The following is a 23,236-nucleotide window of genomic DNA, read 5'->3' as shown; positions in this document are numbered from 1 at the left end:
AACTAAAACAAACTTGCCAAAAGAAAAAAAAATAAACAGACTCTTAGATTCTGTAAAGATATGGTGCCTACTGGTGAGAATGAAGAAGAGGAGACAGGTAGGAGATTCTATTTGGTGAGATGGCACAGGAACTTTGGTAGTGGGTATAGTGTGTTAAACACATAATAGTGTAATGCTTTACACTAATGTTAAATCAATAAAACATGAATTTTATAAATAAAGCATGGTTTCTTGAATATGTTATGTTTATTCTCACCACTGTAACATTAGCCATTGTCCCTAGTATTGGGACTTGCTTACCGTACCTTCAGTGCTACTTCTTCTAAAAAGTCTCATTAAGTACTTCTCCTTCAAGTGTCCACTACTTCTTTCCTACTTTATTTCAGATAATTCACATTAGATACTTTCTGTATTTCCCAAAATATTTTATTCCTTCCTTATCACAGCAACAACAAACTTCAGGATTCAGGAGACAGCATAATGGTGATACAAAAAAGACTTTCGTCTCGGAGGCTCTGAGGTCCTAGGTTTAGTCTCCAGCACCACTATAACCAGGCTGAGCAGTCTTTCTCTTTTTCTCTTCAATAAAATAAATAAATGTATTTTTTTAAATACCAAGTTTTCATGTGAGTTTTCCATTTAACAGTCAACCTCCTCCATATTGGAAATGTACAGAAGTAGAACTATGCTGCTTTATATCCAATAGTGTCACCAATACCTAGCACTACATCTATCTTTTATTTATTTATTTTTTTAAAAATTTTTTATTTAAGAAAGGATTAGTGAACAAAAACATAAGGTAGAAGGGGTACTATTTATTTTTTTATTAAATAGCATTCAGTAAGTATTTGATAAATTAGTAGCAAACTATGACTCACCTCCAAGACAGCCAGGACAGTATCAAGCTGATCCTCTCGAAGAGTGATATTATTAGAGATTTTTCTCATAGTATGTATGGACTGTAGGCGCACTTCTTCAATTTCATCATTAAACATGTCAACCAGGAAATCGAGGCACTTCTCTGCAAAAGCAGGTGAAGACTGGGCCAGCATACAGAGAGCCTCCACAGCAGCAATGCGAACCTCTATAGAAACAAGACAAAAAAAACTACACATCTAGCCCAAGACAAATTCCTTCTCATTTGGATTTTCCTTGCACACTCTAATTTTCTCACCCCTTTAAAAAAACATAGATAGATAGATAGATAGATAGATAGATAGATAGATAGATAGATAGAAAGGACAGAAAAAAACAGAGAGGGATGGAAAAAAGAGAGGGAAGGGTAGGAGTGGGAATTTGAACCCAGGTCCTTGCTAACCACAACATGTGTGCTCGACTGGGTGCACTATCACCTACCTCCTTAATTCCTTCTTTTCATAGAATGAAACTTTTTCTCCACTTCACAAGATGAGTTTAAATATAAAACTGCTAATAATTCAAAGCAAGTCAGAATTGGACCCAAATACTTTAACTGCTGATTCTTCTAGAGCTTTACCCATGTGAGATAATCAGTATAACCTACTTTACTCATGTGAGATAATCAGTATAACCTACTTGAACTGATACAACTCCAAAAAGAAACCGAGGAACTTAGTAATTTGCCTTGCATGTACACCATTGCTATAAGTAGGAAAAACGACTCTTTTAAAAAATTATTTCTATAGAGATAGAAAAGGCAGAGAGGCTGAGAAAGCATGAAAGAGACCAAATGTTCTTCAATGAGGTGGAGGCTCAGCTCAAACTTGGGTAGAGAACATAGCAAATTATCCCAGTGAGCTATTTCACCAGCCCATTGACAATTTCTACTGTATTTCTTACAATGTTGAAAATTCATTAAAGCTTCCCTAAGGGTGCAGAGGGCAAAGAAAAGAAATTGAATATGATAAGACAAAAACAAAATAAAAACAAAACAAAAAATGATTCTCTTGTATCTTAACAAGTGCAATCAGGTCCTGGGATTGCTACATATTAGCTTTATACTTAATAAGGTTACAAAAATGATCAAGACAGTCTCCAAGAACCTTACGAGAGTAATTAACATGTTGCATAGTAATGAGTGGTACAATGGAAAAGCACATATAAAAAATGAAAAGGAGGGAGTCAGGCAGTAGCGTAGCAGGTTAAGTACAGGTGGCACAAAGCGCAAGGACCGGCATGAGGATCCCAGTTTGAGGCCCTGGCTCCCCACCTGCAGGGAGGTCGTGAAGCAGGTCTGCAGGTGTCTATCTCTCTCCCTCTCTGTTTTCCCCTCCTCTCTCCATTTCTCTCTGTCCTACCCAACAACGATGACATCAATAACAATAATAACTACAACAATAAAAACCAACAAGGGCAACAAAAAGGAATAAATATTTAAAAATAAAAAACATTAAAAAATTGAAAAGGAGGCATTTAACCCAATCAGTATCAGTTTTCTTTACCAAGTGTGCACTCAGGCAACATTTGAAGGAGCTGCAAGGTCAAGAGAAAAGGAAGCTGCTCAAGAGATGGCACAATGTGTAAAGTATTGGCTTCTTAATCATAATATTCCCAGTTGGATTCCGAATCTAATATGACACTATCCAATCAGACTTACCATACATCTCATCTTCCAACCCATGAACAAAGGCTCCACAAGCTCCTGACTCGATCAAGTTCACAGCCCCTGTATCTACTTCTTCTTTGGGAGCATCATCTCCCCACTTCCTGCCACTGGAAAATTCTCCTGAACTGTAAAGCTCCTTGGCACGCTCATGTGCAGTGCGTTTCCTCTGAAAGGGACAAAAATAATTACCAATACAGACCTATATCTCTGATGAACACAGATGCCAAAATATTGAACAAAATTCTGGCCAAACGGATACATTAGTATATTAAAAAGATTGTTCAACATGACCAAGTGAGGTTTATTCCAGGGATGAAAGGTTGGTTTAATATACATAAATCAATCAACGTGATCCACCACATGAAAAAAAGCAAGACCAAAAACCACATGGTCATATCAATAGATGCAGAGAAAGCCTCTGGCAAAATCCACCATCCCTTCATGATTAAAATGCTACAAAAAATGGGAATAGACAGAAAATACCTCAAGATAGTGGAGTCTATATATAGCACACCCACAGCCAACATCATACTCAATGGTGAAAAACTGGAAGCATTTCCCCTCAGATCAGGTACTAGACAGTGCTGCCCACTATCACCATTACTATTCAACATAGTGTTGGAAGTTCTTGCCATTGTAATCAGGAAGGAGCAAGGAACTAAAGGGATACAGATTGGAACAGAAGAAGCCAAACTCTCCCTATTTGCAGATGACATGATAGTAAACATAGAAAAACCTAAAGAATCCAGCAAGAAGCTTTTGGAAATCAGCAGGCAAGACAGTAAGGTGTCAGGCTACAAGATTAACATTCAAAAGTCAGTGGCATTTCTCTATGCAAACATTAAGGTAGAAGAAGATGAAATCCAAAAATTAATTCCTTTTAATATAGCAACAAGAACAATAAAATATCTAGGAATAAAGCTAACCAAAGAAGTGAAAGACTTCTTTCAATTAGGAGGACAGGCAGTAGCACAGTAGGTTAAGCACACATGGCACAAAGCCCAAGGACCGGAATAAGGATCCAGGTTCAAGCCCCTGGCTCCCCACCTGTGAAGCAGGTCTGTAGGTGTCTATCTCTCTCCCCCTCTCTGTCTTGCCCTCCTCTCTCCATTGCTCTCTCAACAACAATGACATCAACAACAATAATAATAACATACCGATAAACAACAAGGGTAACAACAGGAAAAAAAAATAAGTCACACTCAAGGAAATAGAAAATGATACAAAGAAGTGGAAAGATATTCCATGTTCATGAGTTGGAAGACTTAACATTATCAAAATAAATATACTACAAAGAGTCATATACAAATTTAAGGCTATCCCTATCAAGATCCCAACCACATTTTGTAGGAGAATAGAACAAATGTTACAAATGTTTATCTGGAACCAGAAAAGACCTAGAATTGTCAAAACAATTCTAAGAAAGAATAGAACTGAAGGCATCACACTTCCAGATCTCAAAATGTATTACAGGGCCATTGTCATCAAAACTGCTTGGTACTGGAACACGAACAGACAAACTGACCAGTGGAATAGAATTGAGAGCCTGGAAGTAAGCACCCACACCTATGGACACCTAATCTTTGACAAAGGGGCCCAGACTATTCAATGGGGAAAGCAGAGTCTCTTCAACAAATGGTGTTGGAAAAAATGGGTTGAAACATGCAGAAGAATGAAACTGAACCACTATATTTCACTAAATACAAAAGTAAATTCCAAGTGGATGAAGGACTTGGATGTTAGACCAGAAACTATCAGATACTTAGAGGAAAATATTGGCAGAACTCTTTTCCACATATATTTTGAAGACATCTTCAATGAAACAAATCCAATTACAAAGAAGACTAAGGCAAGTATAAACCTATGGGACTACATCAAATTAAAAATCTTCTGCACAGCTAAAGAAACTACTGCCCAGGAGCAGCAGATCGCTTTCTCTCCTCTCCTCTTCTTTCCTCTCCTCTCCTCTTCTTTCCTCTCCTCTCCTCTCCCAGATCAACTAGGAATACCAAAGGATACCACACGGGACCAAAACAAGACAGGTCTAGAATGACCACAGGAACCCAGTAAATCTCCGGTGAGTACAAACACGTGTGGCTGGTGACAGAGAGGAGAGAGGAGCATAAGGAGAGATTAAGTGACTGCTAACAGTTCAGCAGTTTATCAGTGGAGACACCACCTCCAGTCTGCTCCACCAACAAGGGGACAGCTTAAGGGAGGAGGGGACTCCCCAGAGACTCACCAAGTGCAACTCTGAGTCTCCATTGCTACTACCCTCAGAATCTGGAAGAGCGACAAGGAGGGACACCAGGGGACAGAGATCTAACCAGGAAACTCAGGAGAAGACCTATACCTCGGTGGCATAGCTGAGGGGCTGTGAAAGTCTCTTTGCATAACCACTGGATTATCTCTGCCACACCCTGCTTTATCTCTTGGTCAGGAGTCAGTGATAAAGCTAAGAAACCTATTGACAGTTTAAAAGCCCTCAGGCTCCCACAGCCTACAGGGAAGAAAAAAAAAAGAGGCTTTTACACCAATGAGCTCCAACTCAGGGATTGAAAAAACTGTTAACTTCCACCACGGTAAACCCTTTAATTAAATTACTTAGACACAAGTCAATCCAGGCAATAGTGATCAATAATTTGAAAAGTACTGATAAAGGGAACTCATAACATAATATATAAAATGGTTAAAACAACAAGAAAAAATATTGGAGAATCGAACCAGGACATGAGTCCAGCTAAAAGTCCTCCAGAGGATGAAGCACAAAATAACGAGTTCAACATTCAAACATTAGCTAAGGAAATAATAACAGGAGTGAGTAAAGAATTTGAAAAAATTGTAATCAGAAACGCAGGAACAACAAATGAGACTATGGAAGAAAATACTAATTATCTCATGGTTATTAGAGAGCTGAAAGCTGAAATCGCTGAGCTAAGAATGCACTAGCTGAACAAGCTAAAACAGTATCAGAGCAAGGCAACAAAATAGATGAACTCCAGAAAGCAGTAAAGGGCAGAGAGAAAAGAATCTATGAGGCTGAAGACAGAATTGGCAAGATGGAGGATGAATTAGAGACAACTAAAAAAAAAGTAAGAGATGTCAAAAAGAGATTAAGAGATGCTGAAAACAACAACAGAGTCCTATGGGATGACTTCAAAAGAAATAATATACGCATTATTGGCAAACCAGGGGAAGAAAGAGAAGGAGAGGAAGAAAGCATTTTCCAGGCCATAATACCTGAAAACTTCTCTAGTCTAGACAACATCAAAGACATAAAGATTCAAGAAGCCCAGAGGGTCCCCAACAGAATTAAGCCAGACCTAAAGACACCAAGACATATCATACTTAGAATGGAAAGGAATAAGGATAAAGAAAGGATCCTGAAGAAGGCTGCAAGAGAAAAACAAAGAGTCACCTAGAAAGGAAAACCCATAAGATTAGCAGCAGACTTCTCCCAAGATATCTATTGAGTGCTCAATGAGAAAGGCTTTCAAAAAGAATACTATATCCTGCTAGACTGTCATTCAGACTAGATGGAGGCATCAAAACCTTCTCACACAAGCAACAGTTGAGGCAATCAACCATCACCAAGCCTGCCCTGAAAGAAGTTCTGAAAGGTCTCCTATAAACAATCAGACCACCACAAATAGGACATATATCAAAACACTCTGAAACTCTACAAGAATGGCGTTAAAATATCTTCAATCTTTGATATCAATAAATGTCAAAGGCCTGAATTCACCTATTAAAAGACACAGAGTAGGAAGATGGATCAGAAAACACAACCCAACAATATGCTGTCTACAGTAACACAATCATAGTAGGGGACTTCAACAACCCACTCTCTCAACTTGACAGATCATCCAGGCATAAAATCAATAAAGACATAAGGGAGTTAAATGAATAGATTGATAAACTAGAACTATTGGACATTTTCAGAGTTATTCATCCCAAGAAACTGGAATACACATTTTACTCAAATCCACATGGGTCATTCTCAAGGACAGACCATATGTTAGGCCACAAAGACAGCATCAGCCAATTCAAGAGCATTGAAATCATCCCAAGCATCTTCTCAGACCACAGTGGAATTAAACTAACACTTAATAATCAATAAAAGATTAGTCACAGTCCCAAAATGTGGAAGCTCAACAGTACATTTATTAACAGCTTCTGGGTCAAAGAGGAAATCAAGGAAGAAATCAAAATGTTTCGAGAATTCAATGAAAATGAAGACACAAGCTATCAAAATATTTGGGACACAGCTAAAGCAATACTAAGAGGGAAGTTCATAGCTATACAAGCACACATTAGGAAACAAGAAAAAGCACAAATAAACAGCCTAATTGCACATCTTAAAGACCTAGAAGAAGAAGAAGAACAAAGGAACCCTAAAGCAACCAGAAGGACAGAAATCACTAAAGTTAGGTCAGAAATAAGAAAACCATACAAAAGATCAACCAAAGTAAATGTTGGTTCTTCGAAAGAGTAAACAAAATCGACAAACCTTTAGCCAGACTCACAAAACAAAAAAGGGAGAAGACCCAAATAAATCGGATAGTAAATGAAAGAGGAGATATCACAACAGACACCGCGGAAATTCAACATATCATGTGAGGCTTCTATGAACAACTATATGCCACCAAGCTAAAGAACCTGGAAGAAATGGACGATTTCCTAGATACGTACCAACTTCCAAAACCAAGTAAAGAGGAAGTGGATAACATGAACAGGCCCATCACAGCTAATGAAATTGAAACAGTTATCAAAAATCTTCCCAAAAATAAAAGTCCTGGACCAGATGGTTTTACAAATGAATTCTACAAAACCTTCAAAGAAGAACTAATACCTCTACTTTTAAAAGTCTTCCAGAAGATTGAAGACACTGGAATACTCCCTGCCAGCTTCTATGAAGCCAACATCACCCTGATACCAAAAGCAGACAGGGACACAACCAAAAAAGAAAACTAGAGACCAATATCTCTGATGAACATACATGCGAAAATATTGAACAAAATTCTAGCCAACCGGATACAGCAGATTGTTCATCATGACCAAGTGGGGTTTATCCCAGGCATGCAAGGTTGGTTTAATGTACGTAAATCAATTAATGTGATCCACCACATCAACAAAAGCAAGACCAAAAACCACATGGTCATATCAATAGATGCAGAGAAAGCCTTTGACAAAATACAACATCCCTTTATGATCAAAACACTACAAAAAATAGGAATAGATGGGAAATTCCTGAAGATAGTGGAGTCTATATATAGCAAACCTACAGCCAACATCATACTCAATGGTGAAAAACTGGAAGCATTTCCCCTCAGATCAGGTACTAGACAGGGCTGCCCACTATCACCATTACTATTCAACATAGTGTTGGAAGTTCTTGCCATAGCAATCAGGCAGGAGCAAGGAATTAAAGGCATACAGATTGGAAGAGAAGAAGTCAAACTCTCCTTATTTGTAGATGACATGATAGTATACATGGAAAAACCTAAGGAATCCAGCAAGAAACTATTGGAAATCACCAGGTGATACAATAAGGTGTCAGGCTATAAAATTAACATTCAAAAGTCAGTGGCATTCCTCTATGCAAACACTAAGTTTGAAGAAATTGAAATCCAGAAATCAATTCCTTTTACTATAGCAACAAAAACAATAAAATATCTAGGAGTAAACCTAACCAAAGAAGTGAAAGACTTGTATACTGAAAATTATGAGTCACTACTCAAAGAAATTGAAAAAGACACAAAGAAGTGGAAAGATATTCCATGTTCATGGGTTGGAAGAATTAACATCATCAAAATGAATATACTACCCAGAGCCATCTACAGATTTAATGCTATCCCCATCAAGATCCCAACCACATTTTGTAGGAGAATAGAACAAATGCTACAAATGTTTATCTGGAACCAGAAATGACCTAGAATTGCCAAAACAATCTTGAGAAAAAAGAACAGAACTGGAGGCATCACACTCCCAAATCTCAAACTGTATTATAGGGCCATTGTCATCAAAACTGCTTAGTACTAGAACACAAATAGACACACTGACCAGTGGAATAGAATTCAGAGCCCAGAAATAAGGCCCCACACCTATGGACATCTAATCTTTGACAAAGGTGCCCAGACTATTCAATGGGGAAAGCAGAGTCTCTTCAACAAATGGTGTTGGAAAAAATGGGTTGAAACATGCAGAAGAATGAAACTGAATGACTGTATTTCACCAAATACAAAAGTAAATTCCAAGTGGATCAAGGACTTGGAGGTTAGACCACAAACTATCAGATACTTAGAGGAAAATATTGGCAGAACTCTTTTCCGCATAAATTTTAAAGACATCTTCAATGAAACAAATCCAATTACAAAGAAGACTAAGGCAAGTATAAACCTATGGGACTATATCAAATTAAAAAGCTTCTTCACAGCAAAAGAAACCAGTACCCAAACCAAGAGACCCCTCACAGAATGGGAGAAGATCTTTACATGCCATACATCAGATAAGAGTTTAATAACCAACATATATAAAGAGCTTGCCAGACTCAACAACAAGACAACAAATAACCCCATCCAAAAATGGGGGGAGGACTTGGACAGAATATTCACCACAGAAGAGATCCAAAAGGCCGAGAAACACATGAAAAAATGCTCCAAGTCTCTGATTGTCAGAGAAATGCAAATAAAGACAACAATGAGATATCACTTCACTCCTGTGAGAATGTCATACATCAGAAAAGGTAACAGCAGCAAATGCTGGAGAGGGTGTGGGGTCAAAGGAACCCTCCTGCACTGCTGGTGGGAATGTCAATTGGTCCAACCTCTGTGGAGAACAGTCTGGAGAACTCTCAGAAGGCTAGAAATGGACCTACCCTATGACCCTGCAATTCCTCTCCTGGAGATCTATCCTAAGGAACCCAACACATCCATCCAAACAGATCTGTGTACACATATGTTCTTGGCAACACAATTTGTAATAGCCAAAACCTGGAAGCAACCCAGGTGTCCAACAACAGATGAGTGGCTGAGCAAGTTGTGGTATATATACACAATGGAATATTACTCAGCTATAAAAAATGGTGACTTTACCGTTTTCAGCCGATCTTGGATGGACCTTGAAAAAAATCATGTTGAGTGAAATAAGTCAGAAACACAAGGATGAATATGGGATGATCTTATTCTCAGGCCGAAGTTGAAAAACAAAATCAGAATAGAAAACACAAGTAGAACCTGAAATGGAATTGGCATATTACACCAAAGTAAAAGACTCTGGGGTGGGTGGGGAGAAAAAAAAAAAGAAACTACTACCCAAACAAAGAGACTCCTCACAGAATGGGAGAAATCTTTACAGGCCATACATCAGACAAAAGTTTAATAACCAAAAAATATAAAAAGCTTGCCAAACTCAACAACAAATAACCCCATCCAAAAATGGGGAGAGGACATGGACAGAATATATACCACAGAACAGATCCAAAAGGCCAAGAAACACATGAAAAAATGCTCCAAGTCTTTGATTGTCAGAGGAATGCAAATAAAGACAACAACGAGATACCATTTCACTCCTGTGAGAATGTCACACATCAGAAAAGGTAACAGCAGCAAATGCTGGAGAGGGTGTGGGGTCAAAGGAACCCTCTTACACTGCTGGTGGGAATGTCAATTGGTCCAACCTCTGTGGAGAACTGTCTGGAGAACTCTCAGAAGGCTAGACATGGACCTACCCTATGATCCTGCAATTCCTCTCCTGGAGATCTATCCTAAGGAACACAACACACCCATCCAAAAAGATCTGTATACACCTATGTTCTTAGCAGCACAATTTGTAATAGCCAAAACCTGGAAGCAACCCAAGTGTCCAACAACAGATGAGTGGCTGTACAAGTTGTGGTATAGATACACAATGGAATACTACTCAGCTATTAAAATTGGTGACTTCACCATTTTCATCCCATCTTGGATGGAGCTTGAAGAAATCCAGTTAAGTGAAATAAATCAGAAACAGAAGGATGAATATGGGATGATCCCACTCTCAGGCAGATGTTGAGAAACAAGATCAGAAAAGAAAACACAAGTAGAACCTGAACTGGAATTGGTGTACTCCACTAAAGTAAAAGACTTGGGGTAGGGGTGGGGGGCAGAGAGTATAAGTACAAAAAGCATGACAGAGGACCTAGTAGGAGTTGTATTGTTATGTGGAAAACTGAGAAATGTTATGCATGTACAAACTATTGTATTTACTGTCTAATGTAAAACATTAATCCCTCAATTAAGAAATTTAAAAAGATATTAACAATGAATGTTTATACTTTTTAATACTCATATTTGATTCTGACAACCATGTCAGAAATCTACTAGAACCAGTGCTTATGGACAGTCCAGGAAAGGCATTTTTGTTTCCATTCAGAGGAGGGATTTACTCATTTTCCACAGAAATTTTTGTAGAAAAGACATTATATATACTCTCACAAAGTAAGGTCAGATCTTTATAGTTACTAATAAATAGCAAGTTAACCATATCACCACTTTGTAAAACATAATTTGTGAGAAAGTCTTCATTACAACAAATTTCAATTTTAATGAAATAATTTGCAATTTAGGTTATGTTACTGAAATTTTTTAATTTAAAGTCATGAATGGGATGCAAAATTAAATTAATGCAACTGAAGTTACCCTCAGATCTGACATCAGCTTCTTGTCCAAAGTCTGCTCCAAAAAATGAGAACTGACTTGCTCCATTGAGCCCTGTAAAGTGAAAGAATTCATAACAGATGAAACAACTTTTACAATGTGACTTAAAATTCAAAGTTTGCCATTTACTTAAATACACAGAGAGAGCACTATTTATAATAAAGAGGCTTATAGACTCTGTGCCACCAAAAAAAAAAAAAAAGTACAGCAACAGCACTTAAATAGACTTTTCTTTATATCATGCACTGTTCTCATGACTTTGTAAATATACTAGTTCATTGCAAATAGTTCACTGGATCCTCACTATAACCCACTGTAGTAAATACTACTACCAGTCACATTTCATGTGTGAGGGGAAAAGAAGGAACAAAAAGATGATCTCATTCAAGACCACAAATACAGTAAATTACAGAATTAGACTATGAACCTGGCTTCAGAATTCTGTGCCTTAACTACTACTCTCCACAGTTTCTCCATCCTTTGTTTAATATATTCTCTCTTTTTTAAAGTTTTCTTAAATATTTTTAAATTTATCATTATCTTTATTTATTGGATAGAGACAGCCAGAAGTCAAGAGGGAGGAGGGTGATGGAGAGGGAGAGACAGAGAGAAACCTGCTGCCCTGCTTCACTACTTGTAAAGCTTTCCTCCTGCAGGTGGGGACCAGGGGCTTGAACCCGGGTTCCTGCACATTGTAATGCATGCGCTCAATCAGGTGTGCCACCACCCGGCCCCTTTAGTCTATTTGCTTTAAAAAATATTCTACCACTAGGTCCAAAAAGGATGACAGAGGACCTACTGGGAGTTGTCTTGTTATGTGGAAAACTGAGAAATGTTATGCATGTACAAACTATTGTATTTACTGTCGACTGTAAAACATTAATCCCCCAATAAAGAAATTTTTTTTTAAATGAGAGATTTTATAACAAATGAGGAAGCAGAAACTAGGATTAAGAAATACAACCAAGATAAATGAAAGCTGAACATTCTTCATTCCACAAAACAGGTTTATCTCTGAGTTTACTATTATTACCATTATTATTTTACAGATTTACTATGAGTTCTCAAAGACTAATAGGACAAGTATAAAGATAAAGCTAGAAGATTAGAAGCAGAGTTCCAATCTCTAACTTTCAATCTGTATAAGTTGGATAATTGCTTTAGCATTTCAGAGTCTCAGTTTCTGAACCTGGAAAACGCCTTTACTTTGCCGGGTTACTGGAAAGAGAAAATAAGGTAATTTAATTACCTATATATGTTTGCTGGGTCATTTACATCTGTCACAGAAACCCTGTAAGATAGATAACTTCAAATTCCTGTCGTTCCCCCCCCCTACCCCCCACAGGTCTTGGTTATCTTATAGCTAACACAGTTAAATATAATTATCTTTAACTCTTCCAGTACTAGGGCATTTTTTTTTTCTTTTTCCTTTTTCCTTGTCATCCCAGGGTTTATACCACTCCAGGCTGATTTTTTTTTTTTTTTTTTTTTTGCCTTCAGGGTTATCAATGGGGCTCAATGCCTGCACTAGAATCTACTGCTCTTGGAGGCCATCTTTTTCCCATGGTTGTTGTTGTTGTTGGATAGGACAGAGAGAAATGGAGAGAGGAGGGGAAGACAGAGAGGAGGAGAGAAAGAAAGACACCTGTAGACCTGCTTCATCGCTTGTGAATCCACCCCCCTGCAGGTGGGGAGCTGGGTGCTGGAACTGGGATCCTCAAGGCGGTCCTTTTGCTTCGCACTATGTGTGTTTAAGCCAGTATGCTACTGCTCAGCTCCCCAGGATGACGTTTATAGAAAGAGAGAAAGAGGAATAGGCAAAGACACCCAGAAACAAAGCTTCCCCCAGTGCAGCAGGGCTGAGCTTAAACCTGAGTCCCTTGCATGGCAATAAAGGCACAATTCTAGGTAAGTGATCTTGCCCACCCAAGATTCTTCTAGTGATAAGAGACTACTTCTTTACAGAAAATGAAATCCATTAATCCTTCCTTTTTTTTTTCTTCTTTTTCCATGTTACTTGAGGGTTGGGGGGTGAGGAATGAGTGGCAGCACAACTGGTAAGTTCATGTTATAATACACAAGGACTTGGGTTCAAGCCCCTAGTCTCTATCTGCAGGGGTGGTGGCAACCTCACAATTAGTAAAGCAGTGCTACACATGTCTCTTTTCTCCTTTCCTCTCTATCTCCCCTTTCTCTGTCACTTTCTATCTGTATCCAAAATAAAAAGTGAAAGAAGGAATAATAACAACAACAACACTGGGGCATGCTAAAGTGGGTTGTACCTGTCCCTATCAGTGGTTTCTCAAAAATGTCTATACAACTGTAAAAAGCAGTATGCTCCATAAAGAAAACACAACTTACCAATAGCTTTGCAGCCTGAACTCGAACCACCCAGGAGCCATCACTGACCATGTGACAAATTTTCCCAAACGCATCATCAACTAAGCGAATTTCTTCATTAGAAGAAGGAATTGGGACAATGCTAAATTAAAAGAAATCACAAATAACAAAATGTGAGCCTAAAGCTGCATATTCAACAAATTAATAATGACCATAATACCTGGCACAAGGAGAAATGATAACTGAATAATTAAAACCCTAGAATGATGAGACATATTGCAGAGGTAAACAAACCACTCTGGGGATATGAACCAACACCTTCAGTTATAACACAAGTGTTCAGTCCACTAAAGGGCCAAAGACTTCAAAAACTAGCTACTACAGAATATTTTATATCTCTAGGCTTAGACTCTCCTATAAATGTATACCTGTTAAAAAAATAACTCTCAGAAAAATATATATATATATATTGCTGGAAGTTAGACCACCCAAGTAGAGTACATACTTTAACTATATGTGATGACCTGGGGCCAAGCCTCCAGCCATTGTATAGGAGCACCATGAAAAGGAGAAGATTCCGGAGTGGTGGAGAGGTACTATGGTGTCTTTCCTGTCAACTTATCTCACTCTGTCTGGAAGATAGACTGAGACCACTGGAAACAGTGAAATACTGCAGGCATGAAGCCCTGGAGGCAAAAACAAACATAATAACAAACACTTCATTTTCCAATGGAAGGAATTTGAGAGTCACAGAAAGAATACATGATTTAATTGCTGTGAAAATATTCTAACCAGAGAAACACTACTCAAGGGATTATTATTCTCACACTCATCCACCTGGTATCTTTAGCATTTGTACTGGCTAAAACAGATGCCAAACAATCTAAAAGTCTAAGGGGAGAGGGAATGTGGTGGTGGCTGAACAGCATTTGAGACTAAGTCCAATTTCTCAGTTCTAAATGACTGAACTGTAGCACCTACAGATGAGGAGTATGGGACCAAGAAAAGTGAATGAAGTCTCTTTTCCAAGGAACACAAAAGGTTCATGGCAGTTTTGAAAAACAAGGGCCAACCTTCTCCATTTTATTTTTTCAAAATTTATTTATTAATGACAGACAGAAAGGAAGAGAGTGAGAGAACCAGAGCATCAGTCTGACACATGTGATGCTGGGAATCAAACTCGGGCCCTCATACTTGAAAGTTCAATGTTTTATTCACTTGTGCCACCTGTTGGTCCATACCATCTTTATTTTCTTTCTTCCATCCTCCCTCCTTTCTTAAGATTATTGTTATTATTATTATCTTTTATTGCCACCAGGGTCGTCACTGGGACTTGGTGCTGGTACTACAGCCATTTTTCCCTTTCTTCTTCCTCCTCCTCCTCTTTCCCCTCCTCCTTCTTCTATTTTTATTGGACAGAGAAAAATTGAGAGAAGAAAGGGGAGAAAGAGACACCTGCAGACCTACTTCACCACTCGTGAAGCATCCCCCTGCAGGTGGGAGTGGGGACTCAAACACAGGTCACTGTTCAGGGTAATACGTATGCTACCACCTGGCCCCCAGTTTATAATTTTTTTTCACCAGAGCACTGTTCATCTCTAGTTTATGGTGGTTCTGGGGACTAAACCTGGGACCTTGGAGCCTCAGGCACAAAAGTTGTTTTGCATAACCATTATGCTGTCTCCTCAGCACTACTAACACCTTCCTTTTCAAGATTTGTGCCTTTCCTGTCTTCTACACTGCTTTCCAAAGATGCAGCCAGTATTCTTTTTGGGGTGTGGGGGGGTCTTTTTGCATGATAGAGGGATAGGAACATGGCTTAGGTAGGAGAAAAAGTGGGCTTCTAACCACACTAACCTTTCAGGGTAGAGTTGACTGACAACCCAGATGAGCTGGACTGTGGCACTGCGTACTTGCTCATAGTCATCAGAGAGCAATTTACAGGCCTGTAAACAAGGGTTACAAAAGTCTGTTAGTGCTGTGTCCTCCCAGATGATGTTCAAAATTAAGATAGGTCAGCTGGATAGGGATGTCAATTACATGTGGGAGTTTTTAAATACTTGAACCTGACAAAGAATTCTTTTTACATGACAGAGAATTCTTTTTATTTTATTTTCCTTTTTGTTGCCCTTGTTGTCTTTTTATTGTTGTTGTAGTTATTATTGTTGTTGTTATTGATGTTGTTGCTGTTAGCACAGAGAGAAATGGAGAGAGGAGGGGAAGACAGAGAGGGGGAGAGAAAGACAGACACCTGCAGACCTGCTTCACCACCTGTGAAGGGACTCCCTTGCAGATGGGGAGCCGGGGGCTCAAACAGGGATCCTTACGCCGGTCCTTGAGCTTTGCACCATGTACGCTTAACCTGCCGTGCTACTGCCCAACTCCCGAAAGAGAATTCTTGAAATTCTTTACCTCTCTCACTCTGGCTGTGTTCTGAGTGTGTACCCTCACAGTCCACATCAGGAAGCAGAACTATAGAGTCGCAGCAACAGAACCTACCTAAAAGAACGTCAGTCCCAGCAAAGCCTGCCAAGCATCAACAGAGTTGTTCTTATAAGCTCAAACACCTCAGACAGACCTTTTCTTTAAGACCAGACCACTAATTTCTGTCTGACAGTCTATCTGAAGCATCAAATATTCTAAAGAAATGTGCAATTTTTAGGTTAGCTTTTTCTAACTGATTTCAGTCTGGAATGGAATTGTTCTACTCCACCCACAGTTGTGGCAACTCTCTACTAGATTTCATCAACACTCCCTTTTGGAATCAAATCCTCACTCCAAGGTGTGCCTACAGATGCTACCTGCCAGCTTTCAGTTTCTATAACATAACCCATTACACCTGCTCTTCAATCCCATGTAACCTGCCTATCCACTGAGCCACAGTTCTTCAACCATGGCACCAATGACACTTGTGAACTCAATCATTCTTTATTAAGAGGGGATGTATGTGCACTGCGAGATTTTTAACAGAATCCCTAGCCCCTGCCCACTAACTGGTAGAAGCACTGCACTCTTTCTTCCCTGTAATTGCAACAATCAAAAATAACTCCAGTCACTGCCAAACCACTCTGAGTCCCTCTCCCCTTTATTGTGTGCATGTAAAATTTTACTGCCTCCAGGCACATTTCAGAGAGAGAGAGAGAGAGAATGAGAATCAGAAGAGAGAAATCACAGCACTAAAGATTCCTCTGGTGCTCAAATCTGGGCTTAGCACAGGACAAAGCATGTGCCCTACCTGGTAAGCCAGTTCTCTGGCCCTGGGAACCACCTTCTTTAATCCCATGCTTTCCCTTCTCCTTGCACTACCCTTCCATTACTTCAGTCACCTAAAAGTGTTTTCATCATCACAGACCCTGCCCCTCAGATTTCTGCTCCAGCTCACAAAGGTTTCTCTGTGGCAAAGGATCACAAACAAGATCACTTTCAATAGGAAGCTGGTGCATTATGGTCCCAAACCTGGCCAAACAACGTTTCCAACTCCCTTTCCCAAGTCAACTTTTCATTCATTCATTCACTCACCCATTTTTTTTTTAAACTAGTTTTCTTAATGAGCAAAATTGAAAAGAAAAGATTGAGCTGGACATACATTAAGAAAATTACCAATTCTTTAAAAATATCTTTTGGGTAACTCAACTACAGATTGGCAAGATGGTGCTAAGAAGGACAAGCAGAGTGGGTGCCACCAAGTTGTAGATGCTATCACAATGCTAACTTGACTTCCCTGGACAGATGACCTCAGCAATGTGTCCTGGAACCCCACCTCCCCAGAGCCCTACCTCACTTGGGAAAGATAGGAACATGCTAGGGGTATGGATCAAACTGTCAATGCCCACGTACAGAGGAGAAGTAATTACAGAAGGCAAACCTTCTGCTTTCTGTACCCCATAAAGATCTTTGGTCCATACTCCCAGAGGGATAAAGAATAGGGAAGTTTCCAGTGGAGGGGATAGGATGTGAAACTCTGGTAGTGGGAATTATATAGAACTGTACCCCTCTTATCAAATAATTTTATCAATCATTATTAAATCACTAATAGAAAAGTATAAAAATTAAAAAATATATATGCTTTGAATAAAAATCCTAGTTAAAAGCAACAGCATTAAAATGGCCTTAGTTTCAACATATTTAGAACAGTTACACAAAGCTAGATCAAATCTTACAGCTTTGATTTTTGTTGCCTTTTGGTCTTGTAATACATGTTATCTTTTTTGGGAGGTGGGGAGGGGGAGATTGATGGTTTTCAGTAAATAAAGTTGTTCATACATTGCTATTAAAATTTCTCAATTTTCTGCAAAACACACTCACCCCTCAGTCTAGGTCCTCCTCCACCATCATCTAATAAGGACTTGAAAGCCCACCCCCACCCCCACATACACAGTCCTTTACTTTGGTGCAATACACTAAATCTAGTCGTTCTATTCTGTGTTTCCTCTTTCTGTTCATTTTTTGCAACTTCTGTTCATAAGAGAGATCATTCCATATTCACTCTTTTCTTTCTGGCTTATCTCACTTAACATGATTCTTTTAAGCTCCATCCAAGATGAGATGAAGGTGAATTCATCATTCTTTTATATTTATTTATTTATTTATTTATTTATTTATTTATTTATTTATAAAAAGGAAACACTGACAAAAACCATAGGGTAAGAGGGGTACAACTCCACACAGTTCCCACCACCAGAACTCTATATCCCATTCCCTCCCCTGACAGCTTTCCTATTCTTTATCCCTTTGGGAGGACGGACCAAGGGACATTATGGAGTGCAGAAGGTGAAAGGTCTGACTTCTGTAACTGCTGCCCCACTGAACATGAGCATTGACAGGTTGATTCATACTCCCAGACTGTCTCTCTCTTTCCCTAGTGAGGTGGGGCTCTGGGGAAGCGGGGCTCCAAGACATATGGTGAGGTTGTCTGCACAGGGGAGTCCAGTTGGCATCACAGTAGCATCTATAACCTGGTGGCTAAAAAAAGAATTAACATATAAAGCCAAAAACATTCTTGACTAATCATGAACCTAAAAACTGGAATAGTGCAGATGAAGATTTGGGGTCTCCGTTTTGTAGATAGCTAGTACGCCTATTTTAGTTATATTCCAAAGGGCCCACGACTATACTCATGTTTTTTTTTTCCTTCATCATTCTTTTTTAAAAAAAATTTTATGTTTTATTTTCCCTTTTGTTGCCCTTGTTGTTTTATTGTTATTATAGTTATTATTGTTGTTACTGATGTTGTTGGATAGGACAGACAGAAATCGAGAGAGGAGGGGAAGACAGAGATGGGGAGAGAAAGATAGACACCTGCAGACCTGCTTCACCGCCTGTGAAGCGACTCCCCTGCAGGTGGGGAGCCAGGGGCTCAAACCAAGATCTTTATGCCAGTCCTTGTGCTTTGCACCACATGCGCTTAACCCACTGAGCTACCACTGGACTCCTTTTCTTCATCATTCTTAATAGATGAGTAGTTTTCCACTGTGTATATATAACACAAGTTTCTCAGCCATTCCTCTCTTGGTGGACACTTAGGCTGCTTCAAGGTTTTGGCTATTACAAATTGAACATAGGTATAGACAGATATATATATTTATTTTTTTGGATGGGTATGCTTGGCTTCTTAGGGTATATTCCCAGGAGAGGATTACAGAATCATAGGGTAGGTCCATTTCTAGCCTTCTGAGAGTTCTCCAGACTGCTCTTCAGCAGTATAGGAGGGTTCCCTTATCCCAGAAACCTCTCTAGCATTTGTTGTTACTATTCTTTCTGATATATGACATTCTCACAGGAGTGAAGTGGTATCTTACCACTTCTATTATTACTCTGATAAAAACTTACAGCTTGTTATGTGGAAAACTGAGAAATGTTATGCATATACAAACTATTGTATTCATTGACAAATGTAAAACATTAATCCCAAAAAAAAAATGAAAAAAAAAAGAGGGAGTTGGGCAGTAGTGCAGCGGGTTAAGCGCACGTGGTGCAAAGCACAAGGACTGGCATAAAGATCCCATTCAAGCCCCTGGCAACTCACCTGCAGGGGAGTCGCTTCACAAGTGGTGAAGCACTTCTGCAGGTGTCTGTCTTTCTCTCCCCCTCTCTATCTTCCCCTCCTCTCTTCATTTCTCTCTGTCCTATCCAGCAACAACGACATCAATAACAACAACAATAAAACAACAAGGGCAACAAAAGGGAATACATAAATATTTTTAAAATAAATAAATAAATAACTTACAGCATTTATTCATTCATTTACTATTTTCTTTCATGGAACTGGGGTCTTGTGCATACACAATTTCATAGTTCCTGGGCTAACTTTTCATTTAGACAGAGACTAAGACTACAGCATCAGAGTAAGTGCTATAGCTAGATCGTGGGCTGCATGCCTGGCAAGGTACCAGCTGTATCCAGTGAGCTATTTCCCCTACCCAAAGTAGCTTTTCTTTTTTAAAAAAAAAAATTATTTATTCTGGGTAGAGACAGAGAGAAATTGAGAGGGAACTTGGCGACAGAGAGGGAGAAAGAGCGGCTGGGCAGTGGCGCACTGGGTTAAGCACACTTAGTATAAAGTGCAAGGACCCATGCAAGGGTCATTCAAGCCTCCAGCTCCCTACCTATATGAGGATCACTTCACAAGCAGTGAAGCAGGTCTGCAAATATCCATCTTTCTCTCTCCCTTTCTATCTTCCCCATCTCTCTCAATTTCTCTGTTCTATCCAAAAAATTGAAAGGAAAAAAAAAAAGCCACAGGAGCATGGATTTGTATTGTAGGCACTGAGACCCAGCGATAAGCCTGGAGGCAAAAAAAAAAAAAAAAAAAAAGAGGAGAGACACCTGCAGCACTGTAACATATTATCACCTCTGGAAGCTTCCCTTATGCAAGTGGGGATCTTTATAATTAATGGTGGTTGTGGAGTGAATTATACACTATCATTTTGCAATCTTGTAATCCATAATTAATCTAAAATAAAAAATAAGGGAAAAAAGAAGAAAACAAAAGGGGCAGGGGCAGATAGCACAATGATTATGCAAAGAGACTCTCATGCTTGAGGCTCCAAATTCCCAGGTTCAATCCCCTGCACCACTGTAAACCAGAGCTGAGCAGTGCTCTGGGAAGAAAGAAAGAAAGAAAGAAAGAAAGAAAGAAAGAAAGAAAGAAAGAAAGAAAGAAAGAAAGAAAGAAAGAGAGGGAGGGAGAAAGAAATTTAGTTAAACCTCCATTCTCCCACATCTTGTTTTCACAATAGTTGAGGGAAAAGGAATTCTGTTTAGCTTCTAATCTTTCTACATTGCCATCACTTCCTCATATAGGCTTCCCTTACCATCTTCCAATATAGATGTTATTTGTGCTTTTCTACTCTAACAGCATTCTATACATTTAATTCATAGCAAGCATTCTATACATTTCTAACAGCATTCTATACACTTAATTCATAGCAAGCATTCTATACATTCTATTCATATCTATACATTTAATTCATTTCTATACATTTAATTCATTTCTATACATTTAATTCATTTCTATACGTTTAATTCATAGCAAGCCATATATGCTATTTGTAAATTGCCTGCTTCTAATCTTAAGTGCCCTCACAGCAAATGTGAAGGACAGGGATTCTACCATGCTTAGCAATCTATAACCAGCATTAGGTACTCTTGAATATTTACCGGACCAATCTAGTTCATGAATCTGATTTTTCTGCGTCAGGAACTTACTACACTATTTACCCCTTTTTGTTTCTTCTATCTTGGGTCTTCTTCTAAAAAGCTATCTGACATATAAACATACTTAGCAAGGTTATCTTTAAAATATCTTTCTAAAATCCTATGGCTCCAGCTATCACCTTTTTTTTGTTTGTTTGTTTAACAGACAATAATCACAATGAAACTGCCTCACACTTCACATGGTCCCAATGTGATTTCCGCCCCTACCACTCTACTAAAACTGCCTCTTCAGTCTGGGATGTGGTGCAGTGAATATAATACAGTGCTAGACTTGGAAGCATGAAATTCCAAATTCAATCCTCGGCACCACACATGCCAGAGTGATGTTCTCTCAATCTCTCTCTCTCTCCCTCTCTCTCTCGTTTCCTCTCTCAGTGGTGAAATAAAACAAAAATCTTATATATTTTTTTTTTTATTAAGCTAACAACACATAAAAAAAAACCTACTCTCTTCAATTTCTCTAATCACCATTTTGTTGCTAAGGCCAACAGGAAGTCTTCAATCTTAACTGACCTTTCACCAGCATTTGACCCCAATGACTATGAGAATTTTCTCTGGCCTTTTCTGAAACATATTTTCCTGCTCCTTCATCTGACTGCTCCTCTAAGGATTCTTTTTTCTGCCCTCCTCTTATATGCTGAACTTTATTAATGGCTCCATCCATGGTCTTTTGCAATATGTTCTCTCCACCTGAGTATTTCTTACCCCTAGATATTGATGACTCCAAACAGCTACCTCCAGTTTTGATTTCTCCTGGATTTCAGACCTTCACAATTATCTGTGGTCTGAAATTTTCTACTAGATGTCCCATCAATCCCTCACAATAAACATAACCCAAAATGAACTCTGTATGGTACCTAATTCCACTTATATCATAAATCCTCAGCCATGTTTCTATACTCATTCTCTTAACACAATCTTTCGCTACTACTTGAATCATCTAACTCTTCTTCTCCAAGTATCTTTTCATTACCTGACTGCTCACATAGTTTTCCAACAGAGAAAGAAAGTTCTTTCTAGTCACACCAGTTAATCTGAACTCATTCAACTTCATTTTTTTTTTAAGAATAAATATGATTCACATGTGAGTCACAGGGTCTTGGTTGATTATCATCTTCCTCTGAAAGGTAAAAACCACACTTGACCTGGTATCTGAGCAGATTTAGACTGCTTGTCTTTAAACCCAGCTGATTATTCTATAAGAGAAATGCCATGTTTTAAGACCTTCCAGATAAACCAAGTGACTTCTAGTGATACTACAAGCTTATTGTATTTTCTTTTTTAAAAATATTTTATTTATTTCCTTTTGTTGCCCTTGTTTTTTATTGTTGTTATAGTTATTATTGTTGGATAGAACCAAGAGAAATGGAGAGAGGAGGGGAAGACAGAGAAGGGGAGAGAAAGACACCTAGCAAACATGCTTCACTGCTTGTGAAGTGACTCCTCTGCAGGTGGGGAGCTGGGAGCTCGAACCGGGATCCATATACCAGTCCTTGCACTTTGCACCACCTGTGCTTAACCTGCTGTGCTACTTGCCCGAATCCCTTACTGTATTTTCTTTACCAATACTACAACAATCATGTGATAACTTCTTAAATGACCTCATGGTCTAGATCACCATTCAGAATGTCAAATGTAGTGCCCAAAACTGACTTAGTATTCAGCCTAGTAAGAGATCAGAAAGACTGCTGTAATATATTATACCTTTTCTGCACTTCTCTTTACAGACTCTAGTTATCATACTGAGCTATCTAGATTCTCCTCCAATTCATTATCATATATATTACTGTTATTCTGCTACATAATCCCCATTCTCTTTTTACAATGTACTTCTGGATACAACTCCACATCCATTCTAATTTAATGGTGATATTCTATTGCTAGGCAGTTGAAGTTCTAC

The 23,236-nt window shown here is 38.8% G+C and overlaps 1 protein-coding gene across 1 annotated transcript in view; it reads right to left on the bottom strand.

Moving 5' to 3' along the window:
- INTS4 (integrator complex subunit 4) overlaps nt 1–23,236 on the bottom strand; it is a 98,312-nt gene that overhangs the window by 52,468 nt on the left and 22,608 nt on the right. Inside the window, exons 6-10 of the mRNA XM_060177334.1 lie at nt 15,478–15,566; nt 13,642–13,762; nt 11,263–11,334; nt 2,576–2,750; nt 879–1,084 (exon numbers count right to left, since the gene is read on the bottom strand). Coding sequence (XP_060033317.1) covers nt 879–1,084; nt 2,576–2,750; nt 11,263–11,334; nt 13,642–13,762; nt 15,478–15,566 — 663 coding nt within the window. The remainder of the gene's footprint in view (nt 1–878; nt 1,085–2,575; nt 2,751–11,262; nt 11,335–13,641; nt 13,763–15,477; nt 15,567–23,236) is intronic.

The sequence above is a fragment of the Erinaceus europaeus genome, chromosome 17 (assembly GCF_950295315.1).
Source record: "Erinaceus europaeus chromosome 17, mEriEur2.1, whole genome shotgun sequence".
Classification (NCBI taxonomy): Eukaryota; Metazoa; Chordata; class Mammalia; order Eulipotyphla; family Erinaceidae; genus Erinaceus; species Erinaceus europaeus.
This window is presented reverse-complemented; position numbering and strand designations above follow the sequence as displayed.